At 47.9% G+C, this 11,189-nt stretch overlaps 1 protein-coding gene across 1 annotated transcript in view; it reads right to left on the reverse strand.

The window, feature by feature from the left end:
- The window catches only part of PSME3 (proteasome activator subunit 3), a 39,981-nt gene extending 30,317 nt beyond the window's left edge, over positions 1-9,664 (reverse strand). The window contains exon 1 of the mRNA XM_075349981.1: positions 9,553-9,664. Coding sequence (XP_075206096.1) covers positions 9,553-9,594 — 42 coding nt within the window. The 5' untranslated portion in view covers positions 9,595-9,664. The remainder of the gene's footprint in view (positions 1-9,552) is intronic.
- Positions 9,665-11,189: the final 1,525 nt, after the last annotated feature.

Genomic DNA, 11,189 nt, shown 5'->3' on the forward strand with positions numbered 1-11,189 from the left:
GGCTGGGTATCAAAATTCTTCTGTTTAACGCACTGGGAGATCCGTTCCAGGAAGAGAGGATGTGATATTGCAACACCCTTGTGTGGGATTGTGCACGCCACCGCCTGAATGCAGGACGTCATCAGGCCGAGTACAGACATTGCAGACCTGAGGGAAGTAGTTTCCTGATCCCTTAAGGCTTTGACCTTGGACTTTACTTCCAACTGTCTGTCCTCTGGTAAGAAGGATGTTTGTCTCCCAGAGTCTAAGAGAACCCCTAAGAATTTTTTTGGTGTTGAAGGCAGAAGGTTTGATTTCTGGAAGTTTATAATCCAGCCCAAGGAGTTCAGGAGGGTCGTTCTGATAGGACTCTAAGAGTGGCGTGGACGGTGCGATGATCAAGAGGTCGTCCAAATATTGAACGATGCTGATTTTCAAGTTCCGCAGGTGAGCAATCAGTTCTGCCATGATTTTGGAGAAGATTCTCAGAGTGGAGGAGATGCCGAAGGGCAGGACATTGTACTGGTAGTGCAAGATCATGTTGTCATGTCGTACTGCAAACCGTAGAAACTGACGGTGAGACGGATGAATGGGCACATGATATTAAGCATCCTGAAGGTCCACTGTGGCCATAACGCAGTCTTGACCGATCAAGGGAATCGTGGACTTGATTGATTCCATCTTGAATCGCCAGTATACCACATAGTTGTTCAGTGGTTTCAGATTCAGAATCATTCTGGACGAACCATTGGTTTGTTTTGTTTTTTTGTTTTTTTAACATAAACAGGTAGGAGTAATGACCACGGCCTTGTTCGTCTGTGGGGACAGTGGATATTACTTTCAATGCCTGAAGAGTCCGAAGATCTGACAGGAGTTGATCTGTGGAGACGGGAGTGATGCGATTCTCAGCCGCCGGAGGAGGGCAGGAGGAAAAATCTATTTTTAACCCTTCCTTGATGAGGAGAACCCAGGTGTTGGATGAGACTGCTAGCTATCGGGAGTGGAACTGAGAGATCCGACCCCCAACAGGTATGGCGTCACTTTGTCGTGGGGTTGGTCACGGGAGAAAAAAAAAAAAAAATATTCCTGCCTCTGCCACCTTTGGGGTAACTCCAGCGTCCCGTTTTCCCTTTCCCTTTGTATTGGGGGGTAGGATTGTGAAAGGGACGAAAAGGTTTCTCCCTGTGGTCCTTTTGGTCAGGAAGGGACGTTTTTCTGTCTGCAGCCTTCTCAATCAATTCGTCCAGCACTGGGCCGCACACTTGTTCACCTTGGAAGGGGATGTAGCAGAGCTTGGTCATTGAGGCGATGTCTCACTCGATATTTTGAGCCATAATGCAAGCCTGGCCGAGTTGGACAAAACGGAATGTTTAGCCACTACTCTCACCGATTCCGCCGAGGAGTCTGCCAGAAAGCCAGTAGCTTTTTGGAGAAGAGGGATGGAAGCAAGGATACCCTCACTGGGAGTGCCACCCTCCAGATGCTCCGTACGTTTTTCCAACCAGAGAGCCATTGACCTGGCAACACAGGTGGAGGCTATGTTAGCATTTAGGAGGAAGGAGAAAGTCTCCCAGGATTTCTTGAGGAGGCACTCCAGCTTACGGTCCATAGAGTCTTTGAGCTGGGATGAATCATCAAATGGCAGTGTGGTTTTTCTGGCAACTTTTGTGATTTGAACATCAACCTTGGGAATGTCAGTCCATGGTTTGGAGATATTTGCATCAAATGGAAATCGACCCTTAAGCTCTGAAGGGACCGACAGACGTTTGTCAGGCAATTCCCACTCCTGAAGGATCAGGTTCTGAATGGTCTCATGAATGGGAAAAACCTTTGACTTTTTCGCCCTGAGACATCCAAACATTTCGTCCTGTATGGATTGTACAGTCTCTTCCTCCTCTAACCCCCCATAGTGTGCCTCACTGCCCCCAGCAATTCATCCATATCCTCGGAAGAGAAGTAATATTTCTTCTTTGCAGAATGGGGCCCAAGCGTTGAGACCGACTCCTCCTCGTCCAACTGTCCTTCTGAGAAAGAAGCTGGATGGCCCAATGAATCTGAGTCCTCAGTGATAGGCAGTTTACGTTTTTTCGGTGCTGGTTTTGGAATCTGGGTGAGAGCTGGGGCAGGAGCGGGGGCGGGAGCTGGGGTGGGCAGGGATGGAGAGAGGGAGGCAATGGAAGCCTGGATCTCCTGACATACGAGCCCTTTAATCTCCTCCAGGAATGATGGTCGCTCATCCCTGAGGACTTTATCCATGCAATATTGGCAAACCTTTTTTGTACGTGAAGGGGGAAGCTTGACTGCACATATAGGACACTTTCGGATCTTGGGGTTCTCCTTCGGTGCGGGCAATTTGTCCCCCTAAGGGGGGAAAAAAAAAAAATAAGGTATTCAGATAGCTGTCCCCAATGGAGGAGAACCACATACTGCTCAGACATACTGGATAGGGAATGTGGAGCAGACACACCGACTCTCCCCCCACCAATTACAGTACTCACTGCGCTGGGAATGGCGCTGGACTCTGCAGATGCAGGTGGGGAAGACTGTTCACTCTCCATTAGCAGGGAAGGTTTGGGTCTTACCTGGAGAAGTCTTCTGGCCGGGCACTCTTATAGTGCCGGGCCCTCAGCGTCACAAGCCTGATGCAGGCTGCTCCTCCCCCGGGGGTGAGAGTCCATCATGGGAAAGCCCGAGGCGCACCCAGAGCAGCCGCATCCTACGAGCGTGCGTTCCACAGTGGAACACACATGGGATTCCCGTGGTCAGGTCTGAATGCGTCACCGCGCACAGGCCCGGACCCGAAATTGGAAGTGACGGATGCGACACTTCCGGTTCGCGTTGGTGCCCAGAGATGCCGACTGAGAGGGAGGAGGAAGAACCAGGGAGCTCAGAGACCCGCGGTTCATACACCACTCTGCATATCCCGAAGGCGCAGGAGAGTGGGGATGGTCCCGAATCCAGAAGAGATGGGAGCAGCCATTGAGGAGGAGGAGGCAGAGCCACGACCCCAGCTGCCCGGCTAACAGTAACATGTAACTCTGATCACCGGCCATGGAGCACCGCAGGAGAACCTCTTCATGCCCTGATAGGGACAGGAAAAAACACTGGAGAGGAGGGCGGGGAGGGGCCTTTTAACCTCTGTGTTTCCTGACCCTATTAGGGTGGGGAGTCATCCTTCTGTTGTGCTGTCGTGGAGGGTGATTGGAGAAAGCTGTGATTAAAAATCATGGTTATTCCACAAAATATTGATTTCTGAACTCTTCCTGAGGTAAAACATTAGTATTGTTGTTTCTAAATGATTATAAACTTGTTTTCTTTGCATTATTTGAGGTCTGGGAAAACAAAAAAAATGCATTTTTTTGACCATTTCTCATTTTCAGAAAATAAATACAAAATATAATGCTTGGAAATTTGGAGACACGTCAGTGGTGTATAGAATAAAAGAACAATTTACATTTCACTCAAAAATATACCTATAACGAGAAAAATCAGAAAGACTGACAATTTGGAAGTGGTCTCTTACGTTTTGGCAGAGCTGTGTATGTATGAAAATATACATTATATATAAAATGTGTAAGGATAGACTAAATCATTGTATGAAAAATAGTAATGTGAATTATAAATATACAGAACACACTATATGAATGGATTGTAATGGCATAGCCGGTACAAAACATGGATAATTGACAAAATCAACGCCCGACCAAGAAGGCCCGATGTACAGAAAATATAACACATTGGTGTTCGAGACCTGACAGTCAACAACAGGTACACAAATTGCAAAGGGCGCACACCCAGGGAAAATGTGGTGAACATAAAAATGAGGGGGGTTGATGGTGAAAAATGAAGTATAGCAGCATGTCTCTCCGGTGATTGTATACCACATCATATCAGGTTAGCGATGCCCTGAATAAAGTGCTAGTGCCAAGCACAAGTCACACAATTGAAACTCTACAATTGCCAAAGACGAAAGAGAGGGAAAAAAAAACTTTATACGATAACCGTGTCTTAATGAGACCAAATAATCGATATTTTAGATACATATGTTAAGACCAACTAATTTCCTAAATTCAGAGAAAGAGGGAGTGTGCTACAGAATCTCTCACATATACGGCTATGTGCACACATTGCTTTCTTGTACGCATTTTTCCTTGCAGATTTTAATCAATAAAAGCAAGGAAAAAGCATCCCAGCAAAGTCTATGAGAATCGTGACTTGCTCTGCTTCTTTTTTCCTTGCAGATTTTGTTGCAGAAAAAAAAAAAAAGAAGCAGCATGTCAATTGTTTCTGCATTTTTATAATCCCCTGCAGAGCTTTATCACTAGTGGATTATACTGCAGCACTTTGCCTCACACACCATGTATACAGCACGGTACGTGAGGTTCTCTGTAGCGTAGTAACCTGAGGTCATCATTGTGACAAACCAGGGTTGCCATGGCAGCGATAGGGTCTCTCTGATAGTATTAGGCCTGTTTCACACATCCGGCAATTCGCCGGATGCCGGATCCGGCACAGATGCAGTACAGTTAGGGTACTTTCACACCTCCGGTTTTTCTTCTGCGGCACAATCCGGCACTTTGCAGGAAAATCGCAACCGGTTTTTTTTGCTGCCAGTTGCGATTTTCCTGCATAGACTTTAATTAGTGCCGCATTGTGCCGCATGGCCTTGCGTTCCATCCGGTTTTTGCCGCATGCGGCAGATTTAGCCGATGCGGTGGCCGGATGGAACGTTGCCTGGCACGTTTTTTCGTGCGGCAAAAAAAACCGCATCGCGCCGCATTCGGCCGATGCGGCGCATCTCTCAATGCATGCCTATGGCGGCCGGATGCGGCAAATACCGCATCCGGTCGCCGCATGCGGTTTTTGCCACTGCGCATGCTCAGTAGCATGCCGCAAGCGGCAAAAAACGGGCGGGCCGCATGGTAAAAACTTATGCAAAGGATGCAGTGTTTTCACCGCATCCGTTGCATAGCTTGCACAGCCGGATTGAGCCGCAGGGCTCAAGCCGGATGTGTGAAAGTAGCCTTACATTCACTTACAGTGGAAGGGCAACACCATGCACACAAATGTGCTTGTGCATGAAGAACACAACTGCATGGTGTCGCCACTGTAAATTAATGTACTGTACTGCATGCATGGAGGATCCAGCGATGTGCATTTTTTCAGCTGCTTTTTTCATTTGCACATAGAAAAGCAACATAGCTACATTTATATTACAAAAGGTATAGACAAAAAAAACAAACCAGGAATGTAAACGCAGAGTAGATAAATGAAGGCAAAAAAAAAAAAGTCACACCAGGGTTATAACCTATATCCTACAGTGTATGGAAGCATTCACAAAGTGTAGGTTCCAGTGGGATACATGGGCATCATGTGAACAAAGTAATAACAGTAGTGAAACAAATCCCGAATGGTGTGCAGCCCAGATACACAATTATTTGTACACTTCCCTATAACACCATATGGCAGATCAGTGTAGGACTGCAGTATTACCATATTCTACAGGCTGCATCACAAGGTGGAACATGCTTAGACACGACTAAACATGTCAGGGCGAAGCCAATCACAGGATTAGGGAGGCTATGCCCACTGCCACCGTATATAGACAAGTCACTATTCTATACTTAGGGTACTTTCACACTTGCGTTCAGCGCAGTTCGTCACTATGGAGAATAGCGCAGTCTGTTAACGCACTGCGCTATTCCCCATAGACTTGTATGGGCGACGCACTGTAACGCAAGTGTCAGCGTTGCATCCACTGGACGATGCAGCGTCGTTATTTTGACGCTGCGTCAGACGGAGCATGTAACTTTTTTTGAGCGGCGGAAACCTTTATTTTCTTTATTTTTCATTGTGCATGCTCTTTTTTTTTTTTTTTAAAAAAAAAATCAGAAACTTTATTTTGTTTCTCGGTGGCCGAATGTTCAGCTGAGCGCCCGACCGCCGGCATGTGAGAGCGCTCAGCTGAGCGGCCGGCGGCCAGGTGATCAGCTGATCGTTCACAATAGTCTGGTGCCAAAAAAACTGTAAAGAAGAAAAAAACAAACAAAAAAAAAAAAAAAACTTTTTGTACAATCCGTTGCATCTGTTGTGCCATTATATGCAACGCATCCGTTGCATCCGTCACACAACGCAAGCGTGAAACTAGCTTTACACAGAATACTGAGTAATAAGACTGAGCACAGACAACACAGCACAAAACAACTGGTCTGGAGAGATAAGATAACGGGTGCGTGAAATTGTGAGAGACACAAAGTAGCGATGGGCAGAAAACTGAAGACTTGGGTTGGGGCTACAAAGCCACTTCGCCTGTGATACCTGTTGGGATTGAAGCTCGTTAGGGGTTGCTGCTACATTTTGGAAAAATACAAGTGATCACATTGCTGCAGCGACAGTAATAAGATAAGCAAGCCACAACACGCTCAGCCGCATCAAATTATTGCAACCTGCTTGTTGCCGTCCCCACAGGTTGGAAATGCAATCCCATTCACTTGTATTGCGCAGAGTTGTAGTGGCAACGTATAGCCAGCTTTAGTGGTGGCTAGAGATGAGTGGACCTGTGAAAGTACGGTACGTGGCTTCAGTCAGACTTCAGATAACGTTCTGTTTAGGACCCAGACTGACCTGAACCCCAATGGAAGTCACTAATTGGGCAGTTCTGGTCTCAAGCCACATGCATCCAGCCATAAGCAGAATAAGGCTATGTGCCCACGCTGCGGAAAATGCGCGGATTTTGCCGCAGATTTCTCGCGGAAAAGCCGCGGATTTTCCAGAAATCTGCAGCACAGCTACTCCCCAGCCATTTCTATGGCATTTGGGAAGTGCTGTGCCCATGCTGCGGATTTTTCCGCAGCGTAAATCGTGCGGATTTTCGTGTGGAATAATCTGCAGCATGTCAATTATTGTTGCGGATTTCTCCGCAGGGTCCCATATACTTACCTGCCTCACCGGAGTCACTTTCTCCGTCCGATGTACAGGAGCGCGGTGAATCCAGGTACAGGAAGGAAGAGGTGGGCGGAGCCTGCACGAGCTCCGGTCATGTGACAGCCGGAGCTAGTTCAGGCCCGCCCACCTTCTCCTGAAGACGCTGAGAGAGTGACCTGGCTGCCGGAAAGCGAGGTGCTGCATGATGGAGGTAAGTATGAACTCCCCCGATCACTGCAGCACTTGTTCTGCATTGAGGATGCAGTGCCGAAGCCATGGTACTGTATCCTCAATGCAGAAAGCCCGCACCATATCCGCACGACATTCCGCAGCATGGAAACAGACAAAAGTTGTGGAGCTGTTTCCTGGGAGCTCCTGCGAAATGTCCTGCGGATATATCCGCAGGACACTGTCCCCGTGGGCACATAGCCTTATTCCAGGGACAGGTGGGAGGGGGTGCTGCACACTACATCTGATCTTTTTGGGGTGCACACTACATCTGATCATGGTGTCGTTACCCCCAGCGTGAGCCCATCAAACCCTGCAAGTGGCTCGCTCTGGGCTGAGCACTGTGCGTACCCGGGCATAGTGATGCTCACACAAGTGGTTTGCATGTTTTTGTTTTTTGTAAAGTACGTGTTTGGTACAAACACCGAGCCCTAAGTTTACTCATCTCTAGTTGTGGCGAAGTTGCCGAGTAGCCCAAGCCTTGGGGGAACAGTTACACTAGATGATTAAAACAAAAAACACAAATTATCCAAATATTGGCCATTCTAAACAGGCTGCAAATCTCCCAAAGAATGAGCAATATGCTTATTAGTCAGGTCAAATTATTTTAAAGGGAACCTGTCACCGTTTTTTTTCCCCTATACGCTGTGGCCACCACCACCGGGGCTCTTATATACAGCATTCTAACATGCTGTATATAAGAGCCCAGGTCGCTGTGAGAACAAACACTTTATAATACTTACCCAACGGTCGCTCCGGTGCACAACGGTCGGATGAATGGCGCTGTTCTCCGGGACCGGCGCCTCCCCTTTCGGCCATCTTGGTCTTCCTTATTCTGAAGCTGCGGTGCATGACGTGTCTACGTCATACACACACACACAGTCATTGAGGTCCTGGCAAGGCGCACTTTGATCTGCCCTGCTCAGGATCAGCGAGTGTGTATGACAGACATCATGCACTGCGGCTTCAGAATAAGGAAGACCAAGATGGCCGAAAGAGGAGGTGCCGGTCCTGGAAAACGGCAGCACCCATCCGACCATTGTGCACCGGAGCGTCCTTCTAAGTATTATAAAGTGTTTTTATGTTATACCCCCGGCATGGGCTCTTATATACAGCATGTTAGAATGCTGTATATAAGAGCCAGTGGTGGTGGCTGCAGCTTATAGGCCCCAAATCTGCTGACAGGTTCCCTTTAACTTTGCTTAAAAGTCATCACTCTCGGCAGCAAATTATCCTTTGTGAACAGTGTGTGCTGCCGAGAACAATGATATGCTATGTACACAAAACGATTGTTCTTTGGGCATGGAAATGAGACCAACCTCTCTAACCAGGTAAATATGAATGCCCGCTGATCTGTTTGCATGTAGCCAATTGGCAGTTCACAGCCACAGGTCGGCCTGAGTAAACACAGCCTTTATAGTCAGACAGATTGAGCCCTCCACACTCAAATATAAGTTGGAACAGGTGATGGATGGATATATGATAGAGATAGCACAAGTGAGCAATCCCCAGATATATTAGGCAACAGGACAGAACACCAGTCACCCCTCGAAGAAGCATAAGGCGAAACGCTCAGGAACTGTGTAATGGGTAATGACTATGACTGCACGTTATAGCTCCCAGTATCTCATGACATTTGGACCCACAGGGACATTTTGATGCTGAACCCCAATAATATATAGTTGACCATAGTATATGCGATATATGTAGTTTCTTAAGAAGTATTGGATGTTTTATAGACTTTGTTTAGTCTCTGGTTACTGCATTATATGGTATGGAAATACTGCTCCCGATATATTCCCTGGTGGAGAGGGGGACAGCTGAGCCATAGGACCACTGCTATAGCCTGCCCCAATACTGCACACTTCAGCAGCTGGTCACTTCTATGGGAGACAATCTGCAGTATAAGGCCCTGTGCATGGCTAATACCCGGCAGGAATCAGCCGATTGCCGGAGGGCCAGAGGTCACCCATCTGATGCCAGGTCCCAGCTGACCCTAGAACAATGTCTGACCTCTGACATGGACACAGCTGTGCACTTCCCATAGCTGGGATTCGGTCTGGAAGTTTTCTTCCATAAAGACAATCCACACAGTGCGGTTTTTGTAGCAAAGGTGATCCATCACTGTGTTCTCAGATTGGAGATTTTGACCACTCCATGGAGATTACTGCGGTGCAGTCAGGACTTAGATCCCGCCCACAGTGGGGTCACCTGTAGTCAGGGTGCCCGTATCACACCCTCCGCCCACCACTAGCCTCATGGCCCCAGGGTAGACAGGGAACCACGTGACTAACACTCTTCACAGTGACGTCCACGTGTGAGCGGCGGAGACAGAGCCCCCGCTACAGGCGCCTCACCACAAAGCCACCCGGCAGCTGCTCCCGCCCCGGCTCAGTGCAGCACGCTCCCTCCTCCGCTCACCTTCTTCTTCAGCTCCTGATCCACTTTCAGCAGGGAGGACATGATGCGTCCGGACGAGATCTGCCTCACTTACAACACCGGCTCGTGCACCACGGCTCCGGAAGTGACGTTTTACTTTGCGCGCCGTCAGCAAACGTGACAGGGGTGGGTGGGAGAGGAATTAGCCAATCAACCGCCTGAGCCTGTCATTGTTTGGCCAATCAGAATGAAGAGCCGGATGCAGAGGCCGGACGTGTCCTGCGGACCTGTCACTCACATCCCCCCATGTGTTTGTCTCGTGTTACATTGTCTGCAGATCACAGCCCGGCCCGCTACAGACGGACCTGATCACACCAGACGCCTCCACCTCTGTGTGCGCTGACATCCGTCTACCATCCGTCCACATACATATGCATTGTAATTGTGCAATGATCAGTGTCCTCAACCCAGTGGCGTAACTAGAGTATGATGGGCCCCAGTGCAATGTTCGGACCTGGGCCCCCCTCTACGTACACCGACACTTGGTGTATGGGATAATGATGCTGACACTTGGCTCTTTCCCTCAGCACCCAGCTTCCCTATGTTCTGATATCCATCTTGTCATCGGCACCCAGTTTTCCCATGCTCTGCTATATGCACATCAGAGCATGGGAAAGCTGGGTGCTGAGAGATGTATAGCAGAGCATGGGAAAGCTGGGTGCTGAGAGATGTATATCAGAGCATGGGAAAGCTGGGTGCTGAGAGATGTATAGCAGAGCATGGGAAAGCTGGGTGCTGAGAGATGTATAGCAGAGCATGGGAAAGCTGGGTGCTGAGAGAAGATGTATAGCAGAGCATGGGAAAGCTGGGTGCTGAGAGATGTATAGCAGAGCATGGGAAAGCTGGGTGCTGAGAGATGTATAGCAGAGCATGGGAAAGCTGGGTGCTGAGAGATGCACATCAGAGCATGGGAAAGCTGGGTGCTGAGAGATGTATATCAGAGCATGGGGAAGCTGGGTGCTGAGAGATGCACATCAGAGCATGGGAAAGCTGGGTGCTGAGAGATGTATATCAGAGCATGGGAAAGCTGGGTGCTGAGAGATGTATATCAGAGCATGGGAAAGCTGGGTGCTGAGAGATGTATAGCAGAGCATGGGGAAGCTGGGTGCTGAGAGATGCACATCAGAGCATGGGAAAGCTGGGTGCTGAGAGATGAGCCCTTTTCCCTCAGCACAAAACGTTCCCATCTCCTGCTTGTATCTTTGTCCCCCCTCGTATATAGTTCTCCAAATACTATAATGGCCCACACATAGCCTTCCATATAGTATAAAGGGTATATATATATATATATATATATATATACAGTACCTTGCAAAAGTATTCGGCCCCCTTGAATTTTTCAACATTTTCCCACATTTCAGGCTTCAAACATAAAGATAAAAATGTTAATGTTATGGTGAAGAATCAAGAATAAGTGGGACACAATTGTGAAGTTGAACGAAATTTTTTTGCTTATTTTAACTTTTGTAAAAAAAGAATAAACTGAAAAGTGGGGCATGCAATATTTTACAGCCCCTTTACTTTCAGTGCAGCAAACTCACTCCAGAAGTTCATTGAGGATCTCTGAATGATCCAATGTTGTCCTAAATGACTGATGATAATAAATATAAGCCACCTAT

Source organism: Anomaloglossus baeobatrachus, chromosome 5, assembly GCF_048569485.1.
Source record: "Anomaloglossus baeobatrachus isolate aAnoBae1 chromosome 5, aAnoBae1.hap1, whole genome shotgun sequence".
Taxonomy (NCBI): domain Eukaryota; kingdom Metazoa; phylum Chordata; class Amphibia; order Anura; family Aromobatidae; genus Anomaloglossus; species Anomaloglossus baeobatrachus.